Below are 20,919 nucleotides of genomic sequence, written 5' to 3'. Positions count from 1 at the left end.
CATGACGGTCGCTGAGGCAGTGGAGTCCGAATGCTGAGGCAGTGGAGTACGCCTTTAAACAGGTGGTTGACAGGAGGGGAAGCACTTTGTAGCACAGCCATTTTTTTGGGTTCCCTTGTACGACCATATAGTTTTAAAGTAGCACTTATGTGGCAGTAAAATTTCTATAGGAGCACCTGTTTGGCACTAAAACTTTTATTGGGTCAATTGGTGTCACTGTAATTTAGATGGAAGAGCACTGTAATTTTTTAGGTGCATTTGGAAGGTGCTATCAATTTCAGAGGATGCCTGAATAGATCTATTATATGTAAGGGACATGATATATAGCCTTTTTATCATCAGGTGCACTGTGTGTCACACTGAATTATTCTGGGGGAACATTATATGGTGGAAATGCATTTGTGGTGGCCGATTCGTGTTAATAGATGTACCTTGTTCACTTCATGACGCCAGGACACTTTTTTATCAGATCCACGGTCTGAAGGTGGGAGGCAGTCTTCCTGGGTCAGACACGGTGAGCCAATAAACACATTGACGTCAGGTTACGGTTAACTGCCTTTACTGAACTTGTGAAGTTGGAGCCCTGTCGTATTTCAAGGAAACAGTTTAGGGCCACATATGGGGTATTTCCGTACTTGGGAGAAATTGCACAAAAAGTTTTGGCAGGGCTTTTTCTCCTTTCACCCCTTATGAAAAGGAAAAGTTGGGGTCTACACTAGCCTGTTAGTGTAAACATTTTTTACATTTTACACTAACATGCTGGTGTTGCCTGAGGTAAAAGGAAAAAAAAGACCCCCAAAAATGTTATCGCAATTTCTCCTGAGTACGGAAATACCTCATATGTGGGTGTAAAATGCTCTGCGGACGCACAACAAGGCACAGGAGTGAGAGCGCACTATGTACATTTGAGGCCTGAATTGGTGATTTGCACAGGGGTGGCTGATTTTACAGCGGTTCTGACAAAAACGCAAAAAAATTAAAACCCACGTGTGACCCCATTTTGGAAACTATACCCCACATGGAATGTAAAAAGTGGTATAGTAAGCCTTAACACCCCACAGGTGTTTGACAAATTTTCGTTAAAGATGGAAGGGAAAATGAAGAAAAAAAATGTTTTCACTAAAATGCTGGTTTTACCCTAAATTTTTCATTTTCACAAGGGAAAATAGGAAAAAAAGCCCCCCTCAAATTTTTAACCCCATTTTTTTGAGTAAGAATATACCCCATATGTGGATTTAAAGTGCTCTGCGGGTGCACTACAATGCCCAGAAGAGAATAGGAATTTAGGAAACTACACCCCTCGCTTAAGGGATGCAGTGAGCATTTACGCCCCACAGGTGTCTGACAGATTTTCTCCTATTACCCCTTGTAAAAATGTTACATTTGGGGGAAAAACTGCATTTTAGTGATAACATTTTTCATTTTTCATTTACACATCCGACTTTAACAAAAAGTCGTCAAATGCCTGTGGGGTGTTGAGACTCAATGTACCCCTTGTTACATTACTTGAGGGGTGTAGTTTCCAAAAATGCAGGCCATGTTTTTTTTTTTTTTTTTGCTGTTCTGGCACCATAGGGGCTTCCTAAATGTGACATGCCCCCCAAAAACCATTTCAGCAAAATTTTCTTTCCAAAAGCGAAATGTGACTCCTTCTCTTCTGAGCATTGTAGTTCACCGGCAGAGCATTTTACGTCCTAACATGGGGTGTTTCCATAATCAGAAGAGATGGGGTAAAAAATTTTGGGGGGGTATTTTTTCCCATTACCCTTTGTAAAAATTGTAAATTTGAGAAAAAAAACTGCACTTTAGTGAAACATTTTTTTTTTCATTTACACATCCGAATTTAATGAAAAGTCGTCAAACACCTGTGGGGTGTAAATGCTCACTGTACCCCTTGTTACATGCATTAAGGGGTGTAGTTTCCTAAATAGTATGCCATGTGGGGAGTTTTTTGTTGTTCTGGCACAATAGGGGCTTCCTAAATGTGCTATGCCCCCCCCCGCCCCAAAACTCAGCAAAATTCACTCTCCAAAATCCCAATGTTGCTCCTTCCCTTCTGAGACCTCTACGTCACCTGCCGAACACTTCACATACAAAAATGAGGTATTTCCTTACTCAAGAGAAATGGGGTTACAATTTTTTTTCTCCTTTTACCCCTTGTAAAAATTCAAAAACTGGGCGTACAAGAACATGCCAGTGTAAAAAATTAAGATTTTGAATTTTCTCCTTTACCTTGCTGCTATTCCTGTGAAACTCCTAAAGGGTTAACAAACTTTCTGAATGTCATTTTGAATACTTTGAGGAGTGCAGTTTCTATAATGGGGTCATTTCTAATGTGGGTTATGGGGTATTTCTAATATGAAGGCCCTTCAAATCCATTTCAAAACTGAACTGGTCCCTGAAAAATTCAAATTTTGAAAATTTCTTGAAAAATTAGAAAATTGATGCTGAACTTTGAAGCCCTTTGATGTCTTCCAAAAGTAAAAACATGTCAAGTTTATGATGTCAACATAAAGTAGACATATTGTATGTGTGAATCAATATATAATTTATTTGAAATGTCTATTTTCCTTACAAGCAGAGAGCTTCAAAGTTAGAAAAATGCAAAATTTACAATTTTTTTAAATACAATTTTTGAATTTTTCAACAAGAAATTATACAAGTATCGACAAAAATGTACCACTAAGTAGAATATGTCACGAAAAAACAATCTTGGAATCAGAATAAAAAGTAAAAGCATCCCAAAGTTATTAATGCTTAAAGTGACAGTGGTTAGATGTGCAAAAAACGCTCTGGTCCTTAAGGAGAAAATGGGCTTGGTCCTTAAGGGGTTAAAGGGGTACTCCGGTGGAAAACTTTTTTTTAAATCAACTGGTGCCAGAAAGTTAAACAGATTTGTAAATTACTTCTATTAAAAATCTTAATTAATCAACCCTTTAACCCCTTAACGACTCAGGGTTTTTCAGTTTTTGCACTTTCGTTTTTTCCTCCTTACTTTTTAAAAATCATAATCCTTTCAAATTTCCACCTAAAAATCCATATTATGGCTTATTTTTTGCGTCATCAATTCTACTTTGCAGTGACATTAATCATTTCACCCAAAAATTCACAGCAAAACTGAAAAAAAAAATCATTGTGCGACAAAATCGAAGAAAAAACGCCATTTTGTAATTTTGGGGGCTTCCATTTCTACACAGTGCATATTTTGGTAAAAATGACACCTTATCATTATTCTGTAGGTCCATACGGTTAAAATGATACCCTACTTACCGTATTTATCGGCGTATAACACGCACTTTTTAGGCTAAAATTTTTAGGCTAAAATCTATGTGCGTGTTATACCCCGATACACCCCCAGAAAAGGCAGGGGGAGAGAGGCCGTCGCTGCCCGCTTCTCTCCCCCTGCCTTTCCTGGGGTCTAGATCCCTGCTGCCGGCCCTTCTCTCCCCCTGACTATCGGCGCCGCTGCCCATTCTGTCCCCCTGACTATCGGTACCGGCGCCCCATTGCCGGTGCCGATAGCCAGGGGGAGAGAAGCGGCGCCGACAGCCAGGGGGAGAGAAGGGGCAGCGGCACCCATTGCCGGCGCCGCTGCCCCGTTGCCTCCCCCATCCCCGGTGGCATAATTACCTGTTGCCGGGGTCGGGTCCGCGCTGCTTCAGGCCTCCGGTGTGCGTCCCCTTCGTCGTTGCTATGCACTGCATGGCGCGGCGCGGCGTGCATAGCAACGACGCAGGGGACGCACGCCGGAGGCCTGCAGCAGCGCGGACCCGACCCAGGTAATTATGCCACCGGGGATGGGGGGAGGCAACAGGCCGCTTCTCTCCCCCTGGCTATCGGCGCCGTCAATAGGGCGCCGGTACCGATAGTCAGGGGGACAGAACGGGCAGCGGCGCCGATAGCCAGGGGGAGAGAAGAGCCGGCAGCAGGGCTCTAGACCCCAGGAAAGGCAGGGGGAGAGAAGCGGGCAGCGACGGCCTCTCTCCCCCTGCCTTTCCTGAGGGTGTATCGGGGTATACACGCGCACACACGCACCCTCATTTTACCATGGATATTTGGGTAAAAAACTTTTTTTACCCAAATATCCTTGGTAAAATGAGGGTGCGTGTTATAGGCCGGTGCGTGGAATACCCCGATAAATACGGTATATAGGTTTGATTTTGTCGTACTTCTGGATAAAATCATAACTACGTGCAGGAAAATTTATACGTTTAAAAATGTCATTTTCTGACTCCTATAACTTTCTTATTTTTCCCCGTACAGAGCGGTATGAGGACAAATTTTTTGCACCGTGATCTGAAGTTTTTATCGGTATGTTATTTGTTTTGATCAGACTTTTTGATCACTTTTTATTCATTTTTTAATGGTATAAAAAGTGACCAAAATATGCTTTTTTGGACTTTGAAATTTTTTCGCGTATGCCATTGACCGTGCGGTTTAATTAATTATATATTTTTACAGTTCGGACATTTACATACGCGGCGATACCACATATGTTTATTTTTATTTTATTTACACTGTTTTATTTTTTTATGGGAAAAGGGGGGTGATTAAAAATTTTAATTGGGAAGGGGTTAAATGACCTTTATTAACACTTTTTTTTACTTTTTTTTTGCAGTGTTATAGGTCCCATAGGGACCTATAACACTGCACACACTGATCTCTCATGCTGATCACTGGCATGTATTAACACGCCTGTGATCAGTGTTATCGGTGCTTGACTGCTCCTGCCTGGATCTCAGGCACGGAGCAGTCATTCGTCGATCGGACACCGAGTAGGCAGATAAGGGCCCTCCCGGTGTCCTGTAAGCTGTTCGGGATGCCGCGATTTCACCACGGTGGTCCCGAACAGCCCGACTGAGCAGCCGGGATACTTTCACTTTCACTTCAGACGCGGAGGTCAGCTTTGATCGCCGCGTCTGAAGGGTTAATACAGGGCATCACCGCGATCAGTGATGTTCTGTATTAGCTACGGGTCCCGGCCGTTGATAGCCGCTGGGACCGACCCAATATGACGTGGGGACAACGCTTGACCCCGCGGCGTATCACGGGAGCCGGCGGAGGACATAAATATACGTCCTGCGTCGTTAAGGACTCAAATCATAAATCTTTTATATTTTCATCCACAGACTAGTATGAGGGCTTGTTTTTGCATGACCAGTTGTCTGTTGTAATGCCATCACTCACTTTACCATAAAACGTATGGCGCAACCTAAAAAATATTATTTGTGGGGAAATTAAAAAGAAAACCGCAATTTTGCTAATTTTGGAAGGTTTCATTTTCACGCCGTGCAATTTACGGTAAAAATGACATGTGTTCTTTATTCTTTGGGTCAATACGATTAAAATGATATCCATGTTCGGGATGCCATACTTTTCTATTGCTGTTGCGCTTTAAAGAAAATCGAAAACTTTTTAACCAAATCAGTACTTTTAAAATCCCCCTATTTTGAAGACCTATAACTTTTGCATTTTTCCGTATAAGCGGGGGTATGGGGCTAATTTTTTTTGCCGTGATCTGTACTTTTTATTGATACCATATTTGCTTATATAAATTTTTAATACATTTTTTATTAAAAAAAAATTGTGAATAAAATGTTACGAAAAGCAGCTATTTTAGACTTTTTTTTAACGTTCATGCCGTTCACTGTATGGTATAATTAACATTTTATTTTAATAGTTCGGATATTTATGCATGCGGCGATACCAAATATGTATATAAAAAAAAATTTTTTACACTTTTTGGGGGTGAAATAGGGAAAATGGGACAATATACGTTTTTATTGTGGGAGGGGGGTTTTCACATTTTTTTAATTTTTTTATATTTTATTTTTACACTTTAATAGTAATCATTTGATTGCTAATACTGTTCAGTGCTATGCATAGGACATAGCACTGATCAGTATTATCGGTCATCTTCTGCTCTGGTCTGCTAGATCGCAGACCAGAGCAGAAGACCCATGGAAGGCAGCGGAGGCAGGTGAGGGGACCTCCATCTGCCGATCTGGATGATCGGATCTACGCGGCAGCGCTGCGGCTGATCCGATCATCCATTTTAGTGACCGTGATGCTGCAAATGCCGTTAACTGTATTGATCACGGCATCTGAGGGGTTAATGGCGGACATCAGCGTGATTGCGGATGTCCGCCATTACCGTTAGGTCCTTTGCTGCTATCAGCAGCCAGGACCTGCCACGCATGACCCGAGCATCGGAGCGATGTACAGGACGTATAGCGGTTATGTATAGGACGTAAATGTACATCCTGTGCGTTAAGTACCAGCTCACCAGGACATTCATTTACGTCCGACATCGTTAAGGGGTTAAAGTACCTTCCAGTACTTATTAGCTGCTGAATACTACAGAGGAAATTATTTTCTTTTTGGAACACAGTGCTCTCTGCTGACATCTCTGTCCATTTTATGAACTGTGCAGAGCAGCATATGTTTGCTATGAGGATTTTCTCCTACTCTGGACAGTTCCTAAAATGGACAGAGATGTCAGCAAAGAGCACTGTGCTCGTGATGTCAGCAGAGAGCTCTGTGTTCCAAAAAGAAAATAATTTCCTCTGTAGTATTCAGCAGCTAATAAGTACTGGAAGGATTAAGATTTTTTAATAAAGTAATTTACAAATCTGTTTAACTTTCTGGCATCAGATGATTTAAAAAAAAAAATGTTTTCCACTGGAGTATCCCTTTAATGAAGGAGTGTGTCTGATATAAAGGAAATTAGAAAGATCACATGTTTTATTTCATTCAAAGATGTAGAGGTGTAGAAGGTTCTCAAGTGTAATATTATGCATTGATTCAAGGTAAACAATGTGCAAATCATTTCAATGTTTCTTGAATATGTCACTCCTAGGCTATGTTCATGTGTAGCTGATCATACTTTTCTGTTGCAAAACTTAGAATCAGTAAATTCTGCTTGTAGCAACATGTATGCAAGGTATTTTTGTCCAGCTGACAGATACGCAAGAACAATTGTTGGGCAATAATGATGTCTGTATCTGAATTTATGTGTAGAAAGCAGTGATGATTTAGTAGGTGGGTGTAGGTGAGTGCTGGCCTATAGCTACATTGTAGCCTGCTTAGCACACTATTAATTAATGTAGACTTAATGTAGAATGAAAATTCTGAGCAGCTGCATTGCTTGTCAGTAACCATCTCTGCATTTCATCACAGGAATGTAATAATGCTCCAATCACCATGCTGACATTTAAATCTCTGCACCTCCAACAAGCCCATTGCTACCAGGCTGTTCATTGGAAGTGCACTATTATCTAAAAATAATCATAAGAAAATGCAAATGCTAGGTCAGCATTCTGCTACCACTTCAATCCTGCCATCCAAGACACCTACCCTTACATGCAGTGTTATAAATATGTCCGGGGAAAAGAGTTTTCTACACATTTCTCCTATTTTATCTCTGGTTTATACACTTCCCTAATATAATCAGATTCTATTTGACTTTCCCTGTTTACAGGACCATGTATCCTCAAATCTGGTTCTGATTCTTTATAGACTACTGTTACAAATAGCAGTAATCATTCTGCTATTCTCTCTTCTCATTTCTATTAGTTGTTTGGGGCAGTTGCTATGCACCCAATCTATTAATCTTGTTTAGCTGGTAATGACTGTTGGCTCATGCCTATTGTAGAGTAATGTTCTTAATTGGTTTGCCTCTATTTAAAGATCCCTGGCTTTTGCAGCTTGATGTGGATGATAGTGTATGCTCTGTGCATTTGTTTTAAGCATTCCTTATGTGCTTTTAGTGCCATTTTGTAGTTTAGTTAATTCTTAGTTTTCAGTTATTTCTTGATTTATCTTTGTGTAGTCCTTGTATCAGTATATGACGTTGTGGCTTGTAATTCAGTTTTCGATTTTCTAAGTTTTTGACTTTCTGTTCAGTCTGACTATTATTTCTCAGTCCCAGTGCCTGCTTGCTGAACTACTTGGATAGTTTTCTGATCAGGGTTATCAAAAGGATATTTACAGTTCTGCCCATTTGTGACCAGATGACATTGGTACACTTTTTCTAAGAGAGGATGTTTCCTTAACAGGAATGGAGTACGGAGCATTTAAAAACGTTTCTTCTGATAATTGAGGCTTTAAAGTACAAAAAAAAATATGACATGACAATAGATAACTTTGGCTAATATTCAAAGAATCTATAACATGCTATACTTCACATCACCATGTAGGAGACCTATGGAACACAGACAATGCGGGGAATAAGCTAAAAGTTGGCACACATTTCATGTTCTATAGGATGTGTAGTGCGGGTCAATGTTGAGAGTAATAGTCCCTGATGTGTTGCATGGCTTAAGTGGTGTGGTGTAACCCTTTGTTCCTCAGTAGATCCCCCAATGCCTTTTCAAATAAACTGTTCCCCTGATGCAAAGCCCAGGAAAAAAGACTTTTTGTAGCCAGGGCTTTGGTGAACACCTGTAAATTTTACTGAACTGCTAAAGCAGTACCATACGATCAGATACTTTTGAATGTTGCTTTAATTTTGAACAGTTCTTTGTAATACAATGTGGAATTCAGGAGAAGCTGTGACACTTTTGTAGTTTGTCCCCACCTTTCTGACATTTGACTGGGAAATAGAAAAGTGATTTTTTAGGTTTGGCAATCACCATCACCTCCAAGAAAGGTACAATTTGCTTTTATACCCTAACACCTAATCAACTGTGTCTGCAACTCTTAAAGAGGTATTCCGGCTTTAGACATTTTATCCCCTACCCAAAGGATAGGGGATAAGATGTCTGATCACGGGGGGAGGGGGCACCGCTGGGACCCCCCGTGATCTCCCTGCAGCACCCCCATTATGTGCGGAGCTGCATCTCAGGGCTCGGAAACCGGAAATGTTCGGGACTGGAGACGTGATGTAACGCCCCGCCCCCCTCGTGACGTAATGTCACGCCCCCTCCATTCATGTCTATGGGAGGGGGTGTGATGTGAAGTCATGAGAGGGCTTGGCATTACATCACGAGGGGGGCGGGCGTTACATCACATCTCCAGTCTCGAAAACTTCCAGTTTCCGAGCCTGGAGATACAGCTCCGCACATAATGGGAGATTGCGGGGGGTCCCAGCGGCGGGCCCCCCACGATCAGACATCTTTTCCCCTATCCTTTGGATAGCCGGCATACTCCTTTAACAGCAAATACAACCGACAGATTTCCTTAGTAACACTCAATTATCCTTCTATGCTGAATAGAGGAGATTGAACATAAAAAAAAATTATAGTTCAATACTCTGATCTTTATTTTGTAGTGTGCCTCCAACTATAATCATAATATGTACATATAACACTGTATGATACAAATCCTAAAAATGTATTGTTTCATATCTCTGTGTCTTTTTTTACCCCAGATCTAGAAGAAAAACAATACCTGACATCTACATCTGTAATCTGGCTGTGGCCGATCTTGTTCACATCATTGGAATGCCATTTTTAATCCATCAGTGGGCCAGAGGAGGAGAATGGGTGTTCGGAAGTCCTCTTTGTACTATTATTACATCTCTTGATACCTGCAATCAGTTTGCCTGCACCGCTATTATGACAGCAATGAGCTTAGACAGGTAAACTAACAACTTTTCTTTCATCAACATTTTACCAAAGGTTAGGAGAAAATAATAAACCTTAATACAAAACAAAATGAACATTAACAACAATGTCAAAAACACATGCCAGATTAGTGAAGGGAAGACATTAGGAAAAATAGGGTGGTGGAAAGAAAAGGGTGTAGAACAGAGCTACAAAGTGATATCATAGAGCTGGAAAATGCATCGGACTGAGATAAGGGTACACAAATGGCAGTTGTGAGTTGGGTGCAAGAAGTGTGAGACTAAGAAAAACCAAATATACTTAAATTTTAGGCAGGAATTATATAGGGCATAGGAGCAGGAAACTAGAGGCCCTGCAAGAGGGTTGCAGGTGAGTATAAGTTTTTTTTATACTACACAGTACTACACAACTGCTTTAACCCATTAATAAGACCTAAATTGGCCTATTTTGGTTAAAGAGGTACTCCACCCCTAAACATCTTAAGATATTCATATAAGAAAGTGTGGGCTACATACTATAGCTTGATAAAATTCAGGCACTCTGATGTCACAGCAGCCAGACTGCCCGCGATCTCCAGTGCAGCACCCTGTAATGCACAGAGCGAACTCCACTCCGTGCCGGATGACAGGCGACCACCGCCACCACGCCTAGTCCATTAATGTCAACGGGAGGGGGCGTGACAGCTGTGTACTGGCCATCAAGCCCCCTCCCATAGACATGTATGAAGGGGGCGTGGTGTGACATAATGAACACGGAAGCCCCTGAAGAGGGGGAGGGCGGGGTCCCAGAGGCCGGACCACCCGGGATCAGACATCTTATCTCCTATCCTTTGGAAAGGGGATAAGATGCTTAGGGGTGGAGTACCCCTAAGGACCAAGGCCCACTTTTCAAACTTTACCTGTCTCTCTTTAAGTGCTAATAACTATGGGATGCTTTAACTTATCCAAGTGATTCTGACTGCTGACACATGTATGTTATTGGTAAATGTTGTATTGATAAATATTATTGGTAAATTCAGCTATTAATTTTGAAAAACTCCAACACTTGGCAAAAATCAGTAAAAAATTTGACTTTTCATAATTTGACATTCTCTGCTTTTAAGATTGTCATTCCACATAGCTAATAATCCATAACTACCACCACCATGGACAATTTAGAATAAAAAATATAACTGCAAGAAATCCCTTTATCGCTTAGCAGCTAAAATAATGGCAATAAAACTCATAAATGAAAACTAAAGAGAGAGTCTACATGCCTGATAATGTGGATGGAAATTTATTTGGTGCTACTTAGTATGTAACCTATGAAATATAGCTGCAGCCAAGTGCAAAATATTGAAATATTAAAGGGGTACTCCAGTGGAAAACTTTTTTTTATTAAATGAACTGTTGCCAGAAAGTTAAACAGATTTGTAAATTACTTCTATTAAAAAATCTTAATTCTTTTAGTACTTTTTAGCAGCTGTATGCTACAGAGGAAATTCTTTACTTTTTGAATTTCTTTTTTGTGTTGTCCACAGTACTCTCTGCTGACACCTCTGGCCGTGTCAGGAACTGTTCAGAGCAGCATAGGTTTGCTATGGAGATTTTCTCCTGCTCTGGACAGTTCCTGATACGGGCATCAGGTGTCAGCAGAGAGCACTGTGGACAACACAAAAAAGAAATGAAAAATAAAAAAATTTCCTCTGTAGCATACAGCTGCTAAAAAGTTCTGAAAGAATTAAGATTTTTAATAGAAGTAATTTACAAATCATTTTAACTTTCTGGCACCAGTTAATTTAAAAAAATAAAAATATATAAAAAAAAGGTTTCCACCAGAGTACCCCTTTAAGAAGTCAAATATATTGCATATTCCATTTGTAATGCTACTCATTAAAGTCAGTATTGCAAAAGTGAGAAAAATAAAAGTCTTGAATGATGCTATACGAAAGCCTCGAGCTCCCCATGGTATGCACAGAACTCTGCAGGAAGATATGGGGAACTTGTCTGTATCTGAGAATTACAACTTCCTACATTAATTAAATATATTAAAAATTAGCATTTTGTAATTATTTTCTTCAATCTAGAATTAGACTAAGCCTCTGGGCACAATTATAGTATCTGGTTACTATACTATCTAACTAAGGTTTATAAACATAATGCACGCACCCTATAAACTATCTATTATTCCCTTTGTTTTACATTAGAAAATATGAGATTACATGATAAAAGTAAAGGTAGGTTAAAGGTTCTTACTCATTACGGTAATTACAGGACCTGCTGTAATAACAACCAAGTGATTGACTGGCAGGCAGTATAATTTAAAGTCTCAAATTAAAATAAAGTTTCCAATGTGATAACACAGCTGCATATATACAATTTTTAGAAAAGAGCACGCCTACGTATGCTATGAAGTATAAAATGACTATGTGTGTAAATTATTTTATCCTTCTCAGCATCACTTTTACTGCAATTATCCTGTTTAAACTTGCAATTCATAATGATAATTCTCTTAGGTAAGCACTCTCCGTGATTACCGCCATTGTAGGGAAAAACTTTTTTTTTTACTTTACATCTTGATTCTGTCAGTATATGAATGTTGCCCAAACACTATTATTAGTGGTTTAAAGCCTAGCTGTCATCTAGTGGAGGTTTACTCGCATGACCCAGCTGATAGATGCGTATCCAATTTACAAGACACGCTATAATAAATCTTTATATAAAAAAGCTGCATCCCCTGAGCGGACAAATTCAGGAAGCAATTATGATCAAACATTTCAGAGAAGGTACTTTATGCAGCTTAAAAGATATGTGTTTACGGTTTCTTTAAACATCCCTTTTATCTATGATTTCAGGGGTATTTAACTTTTTACCTAAAAGTATTTTCTCCCCCAAGCACTGCCTTGACCAATTTTTCTTCATATTGATATTTTTGTATTATTATGGATCTGATGGATTGAGCTATAAATTTAAAGAGTTTATCCATAATGCGTATTCAAGATATTTCCGTGTGATATGCCATTATTGAGAACCATTGGAGTTCAGCAATAAGGCACCACAGTGATAACAAGAACTAAGTGGATGAGTTGCTTAATGGAACACTTCACTATTTATTCACCTAATTTTTTATTAAAGTTTTTCAAGCAAGAAGAAGCAAGGCCCAAAAAGTAGTCTGCGGGAGACAAAAATGGGAGTGATTTACCCATAACGACCAATCACAGCTCAGCTTTTATATCTAAACAAGCTCAGGTAAAGTGAAAGCTGAGCTGTGATTGGTTATTAGTCATGAATTGGCATTGGTCATATTCGAATTCACAATATTTTGCGAATATATAGACAAATATTCATCCTATATTCGCGAATTTCGTGTATTCGTGATATTCGCATGTGTGAAGATTCGCATATTCGTGTATTCGAGGAAGAAAACAGTGAGGGGGTGGGCAACTTTACTATTGGTTGCAAGGGATGTTGTTGATAACCTCTGACAAGTGTATTTGCATCATTCTAATTGGCCCACAAGTGAAAAGAAGGAAGATGCGAATATTCACATATGCGGAAAAAGTGAATATTTGTCATTTTGAATATATAACGATATTCGAGATAAAAATTTAAAATGCGAATATTCGTGCCCAACACTATTGGTTACTATGGAGAAAATTGACTGTTTTTGTTTCCCACAAATTCATAAATGCAGTGACATTGCTAGGGTTGGTGTCACTCGGTGCGGTAGAAAATGGTGTCACCCCCATTCCTTCCCCCCCCCCCCCTCAGTATGTTTTTAGCCTGTTGTGACAGACACCCCATTGTGAGAAATTCCAGTATAATAATCAGATATACCAGTTGCCACAGAATGGGAAAGTGTTAAAGAAGTTTTCACCATTTAAATAACAGTGATGCAACATTGTTATGTATGTCATATCCCTTTTGTTTTTGTTGTTTTAAGTTTACCCCTGTATTTTATACTTGAATATCTCTTGCTTTTCACTTTGTATGGAAAAAATTTGAAAAAGTTTATAAATAAACAGTTTGAAAAAATATATACAGCTCCCAGAATTACTTAAAGAAGTACTCCACTGGAAAACATTTACTTTTATATCAACTGGTGCCAGAAAGTTAAACAGATTTTTAAATTACTTCTATTTAAAATTTTAATCCTTACAGTACTTATAAGCTGTTGTATTCTCCACAGGAAGTTGTGTAGTTCTTTCCAGTCTGTCCACAGTGCTCTGTCTGTCCATGTTAGGAACTGTCCAGAGCAGGATAGGTTTGCTATGGGGATTTGCTCCTACTATGGACAGTTCTTGACATGGACAGAGGAGTCAGCACAGAGCACTGTGGTCAGACAGAAAATAAATTAAAAAAGAAAATAATTTCCTGTGAATCACTTATACAGCAGCTAATAAGTACTGGAAGGTTTAAGATTTTTAAGTAGAAGTAATTTATAAATCTGTTTAACTGTGTAGCACCAGTTGATTAAAAAAAATGTTTTCCAGTAGAGTACCCCTTTATGCAGTGGTAAGGTTATGCTGGGAGTTTTAGTTTCACTCACCATAACTGTAGAACTTACAAGCGACTACAGCTCTGATAGGACATAGTGAGGAGAATACACAATGATATCAGTGACTACAAGTGACGTCTTCTCTATAGTCTTCCCTTATCTAATTCAGATGGTACATACCGCCTGGTCCAGCTAAAACTTCTGTCTGTAGAATGTGACGCCCAGATGACTCCTCACTATGTCAGCGTATTCTCATCCTCTATATGAAAACAATTATTATCATAAACCTGCCAGACACTGTATCCTCTAAATATAATACTACGATACACTATACTCTTTGATTATAAACCTTCCATACACCGTACCCACTGAACATAATACTACCACACATCTGTACATTCTGAATATAATACCAATACATACTGTACCCTCTGAAAATAAATCTGCCACATACTGTACCCTCTGAATATAAATCTGCCACATACTGTACCCCTGAATATAATACCTCCACACTGTACCCTTGGAATATAAATCTGGTGGTGTTGCTAGTGGATGATGGGGGTGCTAGTACTGGGGGGGTGTTGCTGGAGGATGATGAGGGTGCTACTGGCCATCCCCCCTGGCAGCATCACCCCGATCATCCATCGGCAGGATCATCCTCCTGGCAGGAGCACCCCCATCATCCAGCATCAGGATCTGCTGATGGAGGTGCTACTGCTGGGGGGGTTTGCTGGTGGATGATGAGGATGCTACTGTCGGGGGGGAGCATTAGGTAGGCAGCAGTTCCCCACTTAAGGTAGGTAGCAGTTCCCCCACATTAGGTAGCATAGATTCCCCACATTTGGTACCAGTTACCCCACATTAGGTAGTAATTTCCCCACATTAGGTAGCACAGATTCCCCACATTAGGTAGCACAGATTCCACACATTAGGTAGCACAGATTCCACACATTAGGTAGCAGTTTCCCCACATGAGGCAGCACATATTCCCGACATTAGGTAGCAGTTTTCCCACATTATGTAGCAGCTTTCGCACATTAGGTAGCAGTTTTCCAACATTAGGTAGCAGTCTCCCCACATTAGGTAGCAGTTTCCCCACACAGTCACACAGGCAGAGTCACACACACACAGTCACACACACAGAGTCACACACAGACAGAGAGTCACACACAGTCACACACACACAGAGTCACACACACACAGTCACACACACAGACAGAGAGTCACACACAGACAGAGCTAGCGACAGACAGACACACACAAACACACACACACACAGAGACACACTCACAGACAGAGAGACACACAGACGGAGAGTCACACACACACAGACAGAGAGTCACACACAGTCACACACACACACACAGTCACACACACAGAGAGTCACACACAGTCACAAACACAGACAGAGAGTCACACACACAGAGTCACACACACAGACAGAGTCACACACACACAGTCACAAACACAGAGTCACACACAGTCACACACACAGACAGAGAGTCACACACACAGTCGCACACAGTCACACACAGTCACACACACACACAGAGTCACACACAGTCACACACAAAGAGACACACAGAGAGTCACACATAGTCCCACACACACACACACACACACACAGAGTCACACACACAGACAGAGACACACAAACAGAGATAAAGTGAGACAGACACACACTCACTCATCCAGCGCAGCGTTCCTTCTCTCCGGGCGCTCTGCGAGTGACATCACGTCCTCCTGCGTGGCCCTGCAGAGGGACGTCGGGCCGGCGCAACAGAAGACGTGGGGGCGCAGGCTGGTTCACTGTGCAGGTGACGGGGGGGGAGAGAGCACAAGTGAGACAGCGCAAGTGAGGACGGGGGGGCGGGGGGGTGCTATTACAAAGACAGCGCAAGTGATGACAGGGGGGTGGTGGTGCGAGTACAGAGACAACGCAAGTCAGGACCGGGGGCGTACCTGGTGTCACCCCATCAGGATGGTGTCACCCGGTGCGGGCCGCACCCCCCCCACCCCGGTCGCAACGCCACTGCACAAATGTGGGCCATAGAAGAAAGAAAGAAGACAGAATGAAAGTGAAGAAAGAAGACAGAATGAAAGGGAAGAAAGAAGACAGAATGAAAGTGAAGAAAGAAGACAGAATGAAAGTGAAGAAAGAAGACAGAATGAAAGTGAAGAAAGAAGACAGAATGAAAGTGGATACAATCAACGCGCAATAGATTTATGGCGTTGTTGATAAAAATAGCATTAAGAATGCAATAAACCTGAAAACAAGATAAAGTCAGAGAACAGGCCATAAAAAACAATGTAATCTGTGAGTAGGGATGGCTACAACACCAAATGGGAATGGTAGCAAGGACCAGTAGAGTTGAGTTGAGTTTTAATAGAGGACTTCCATTTTTTATATAATTTTTTTTTAACTGTTGCCCAAACCGGGATTGCATATTCAAGAATTCTTGATAAATCATAAATGAAATCAGAAGCTTCCCAACACAGACATCTACTAGTGCCTCCTTCTTCCAAATAGACTGTACCCCATGCCTCTCCTTCCCAGACTGCTTCCCATGCCCCCCCTCTCAGACTGCTTCCCATGCTCCCCCTCTCAGACGGCTTTCCATGTCCTCTTTTCCCATACACACTGGATCCCTTCTCTTTAGAGACGGTTATTTTTTTTTTTCCCAGCCTTTTCATTACCTTTTTTTTTTTTTTTTTTTTTTTTAAACATGATTATATATTTTAAATATAAGACTATTGGACCACTTTAGGAAATCTGAAACAGGTCTAAATGTTCCAATGCTCTTTGTCTCTGTAGCTACAAGCAGCCTCTACAATTCATTGGAAAGATAATAGCATTTTGTTTTTGCCTACAAAAGCTGTGAAATCAGTGACCGCCTGGTGCTGCCCAAGATTATTTCTGTCATTTCTTATTTAGAAGGGAAAGATGAAAGAAAAATAGTGCAGAACATAAAAGTAAAAGATTCAACAAACACAGCAAGTGACATATTTGTGCCAACAATTGGAGCCTTTGGAAATTCTCTTTTTGTAAGAATGAAACGTGCCTTACAGTCTTTATTCAGGGGGCTTTTTTATTTATCCAGTACTGTATTGCCATTATAATGTCATTATAGTATTGCACCTAACACGTTTAATTTTATTATAATGAAACATGATTCTTTCATTCTACCATATCATAATAAAACTATAATTCTAACACTAACTTTACCCAAAGGGACTTGTATCATACATTTTTACACTGCAGTCTTTTTTAGGGCTGTTTGTGGTTTGGTGTTCAATGATTTGTTTACAAACAGCTTATAATATTATAATATTATAATATCTTTACTATTATGTAACAAACACACTTCATGAGAACAACCGTGTAGGACACATAGAAGCTCTAGTTAACCTCTTAAGGACTCAGGGCATACCTGTACGCCCTGAGCCCAGTCCCGGTGTGAAAAACGGGGTCACGCCGTGACCCCGCATCACACCGGGTCAGTCCCGGCTGCTAACAATAGCCGGGACCCTGGGCTAACACCGATCGTTGTGCCACGCGCTGTTAACCCTTCAGACGCGGCGATCAAAGTTGATCGCTGCGTCTGAAAATGAAAGTAAACGTTTCCCGGCAGCTCAGTCGGGCTGATCGGGACATCGCGATAAAATCGCGATGTTCCAATCACCTGGGACGCAGGCGGAGGTCTCCTTACCTCTCTCCGTGGCGTCCGCTACAGGCTTGAGCAATCAAGCCCCTATCTCGCTGATCCGTGCAAACCTATGGCTTTACAGGGATCAGCATAAGAGATCAGTGTGTGCAGTGCTATAGCTCCCTATGGGAGCTATAGCACTGCAAAAAAAAGTGAAAAAAAGTTAACAAAGGTAATTTAACCCCTTCCCTAATAAAAGTTTGAATCATCCCCCTTTTCCCATTAAAAAAAACCTGTGTAAATAAAAATAAAAATTAACATATGTGGTATCGCCGCATGCGTAAATGTCCGAACTATAAAATTATATCATTAATTAAATCGCACGGTCAATGGCGTACACGCAAAACAATTCCAAAGTCCAAAATAGCGTATTTTTGGTCACTTCTTATATCATAAAAAAATGAATAAAAAGCGATCAAAAAGTCCAATCAACACAAAAATGGTACTGCTAAAAACTTCAGAACACGGTGCAAAAAATTAGCCCTCATACTAGCCCGTACGCGGAAAAATAAAAAAGTTAGAAGATGACAATTTTAAACGCATACATTTTCCTGCATGTAGTTATGATTTTTTTCAGAAGTGCAACAAAATCAAACCTATATAAGTAGGGAATCATTTTAACCGTATGGACCTACAGAATAAAGATAAGGTGTAATTTTGACCAATAAATGCACCGTGTAGAAACGGAAGCCCCAAAAAGTTACAAAATGAAATTTTTTTCTTACATTTTTTCGCACAAATTTTTTTCCGTTTTGCTGTGGATTTTTTGGTAAAATGCCTATTGTCACTGCAAAGTAGAATTGGTGGTACAAAAAATAAGCCATCATATATATTTTTAGGTGCAACATTGAAAGCGTTATGATTTTTAGAAGGTGATGAGGAAAAAATGAAAATGCAAAAACGGAAAAACGCTGAGTCCTTAAGGGGTTAATGTTTTGTGTTTAACTAGTCTATCTGGTCACAAACAAATCTTATGGCCTAAGGCAAGGTCTTCATTAGACCTTGAAAGGTGTCTTGTGGTATGTTGAATCAATGCTAGCAGATGATTCTATAAGCCCTGAAAAATTGCAAGATGGGGCCTCCATGAATTGGGCCGAATCAACATCTTAAACTCTGTGTCATGTTTCTCAATCCATTTCTAAACAATTATCCTGCTAAAAGAGGCCACTGCCAATTGCCATGAAAATGTGTTCTTTGTCAGTAATAATGTTTAGGTAGGTGGCACAGGTCAAAGTAATATCTATGTAAATGCTAGGATCAAAGTTTTGCCAGCAGAACCTTGATCTTGTGTTCTTTCAATGATGCATCCTAGTGCCCTCTCTTCCCCAGGTAGGTGATGATGAACATGCATCAGGTTGTTTAAATGAAAACATTATTCATCAAACCTGACCATTTTCTTTAATTTCTCTACAGTTAGACTCATGTGCCCAATGTAGGTATTTTTGTTGGATAGAACTCAATATGTTAACTTAGTTTGCAGTTACACAGCCTCATACATAGCAAATTGTGATGGGCTGTATGTCATTACTTACTATCATAGCTATCAAAATTTTTTGGTCAATTCGTGCTACAGCAGCCTTTCCATGGCTTCAGGCAAGACCGGCTAGCTTTTCCATTACAACAATAAACCATGGGCATCTATAAACTACATTTGCTACGTTCTAACCTCACAAGAAATGCAATTTTTGGAGATGCTTTGACAACTTTTCCCTTAAAGGAGTACTCCAGTGGAAAATGTTTTCAAATCAACTGGTGCTAGAAAGTTAAACAAATTTGTAAAGCACTTCTCTTTTCTTAATCCTTCCAGTACTTAGCAGCTGCTGTATGCTCCAGAGAACATTGTAAATTTATTTTCTGTCTGACCACAGTGCTCTGTGCTGACAACTCTGTCCGTGTCAGGAACTGTCCAGAGTAGAAGCAAATCCCCAGAGCAAACCTCTCATGCTCCGGACAGTTCCTGATATGGACAGAGGTGTCAGACTTGAAAGAACTACACAACTTCTTCTGTAGCATACAGCAGCTTATAAGTACTGGAAAGATTAAGATTTTTAGATTAAAAAAACTTACAAATCTTTTTAACATTCTGGCACCAGTTGATTTGAAATTCTTTTTGTCAACCGGAGTACCCCTTTAACAAAGTCACTTAGATAGGTGTGCCCATTTTACTGCTTCCAACACCAGAGTTACTGCACACTTTGGCAACCATAAAACACCCAGAGATTATCGTACATTCGTCTGATCAGCTAGAATTGTATTGCAATGGTGGAACATGTTATGTAAGGTAATCCTAAACCTGTTTGTTTTATTCCATTTTATTCCATTTCTACAATCAATAGGTGTAAAGCTTGGCAATTGAAAATGAAATATTTTAGTAAAAAGGAACATAACGTTTACATTATTTTAGAGCAGAAAAATACATTAATGTCTATTACCAGTCAAAGTTCCCATTGCATTAATAATACTTTATAATACAGTTATAATGTAACTTTTCTAATAAATTATGAAAATAGGTATACAGTTACTTCAAAGCCACTTGAAGATAGAGCAGTTAATGGTTTGACATAAACTCACAGAAATGTTAATATGTGCAGTATGTCTAAGTTAAGGTTATGCTGATTAAAAATGAGTGAATTAAGCAGACATAAGATTCCTTTACCTGATAAGGGTATAATTGCTCATTTACTAGGCCAAGAAGTAAGCTCTTTTACCTGTTCTAGAAATAGACCTTGCTTTAGAAAGTTTTGTTAGTTATTGTTGCTGCATCTTTGTATTTGCACCTTGACACTTAACCCCTTAAGGACACAGGGTTTTTACGTTTTTGCATTTTCCTTTTTTCCTCATCACATTCTAAAAATCATAACACTTTCAATTTTGCACATAAAATTCCATATTATGGCTTATTTTTTGCGCCACCAATTCTACTTTGCAGTGACATTAGTCATTTTACCCATAAATCAACGGCGAAATGAAAAAAAAAAACATTGTGCGACATAATTGACGAAAAAATTTCATTTTGTAACTTTTGGGGCTTCCGTTACTAAGCAGTGCATTTTTTGGTAAAAATAACACCTTATTTTATTCTGTAGGTCCATTCAGTTAAAATGATACCCTACTTATATAGGTTGGATATTGTCATACTTTGGAAAAAAAATCATAACTACATGCAGGAA

At 39.9% G+C, this 20,919-nt stretch overlaps 1 protein-coding gene across 5 annotated transcripts in view; it reads left to right on the top strand.

Annotated features, from left to right (window-relative positions):
• The window catches only part of MCHR2 (melanin concentrating hormone receptor 2), a 254,857-nt gene that overhangs the window by 169,043 nt on the left and 64,895 nt on the right, over positions 1 to 20,919 (top strand). For all 5 annotated transcript variants that reach the window (XM_056566183.1, XM_056566186.1, XM_056566181.1 and 2 more), the window contains one exon: positions 9,371 to 9,580. In XM_056566183.1, the coding sequence (XP_056422158.1) occupies positions 9,371 to 9,580 (210 nt within the window). The remainder of the gene's footprint in view (positions 1 to 9,370; positions 9,581 to 20,919) is intronic.

This window comes from Hyla sarda, chromosome 3 (genome assembly GCF_029499605.1).
Source record: "Hyla sarda isolate aHylSar1 chromosome 3, aHylSar1.hap1, whole genome shotgun sequence".
Classification (NCBI taxonomy): domain Eukaryota; kingdom Metazoa; phylum Chordata; class Amphibia; order Anura; family Hylidae; genus Hyla; species Hyla sarda.
This window is presented reverse-complemented; position numbering and strand designations above follow the sequence as displayed.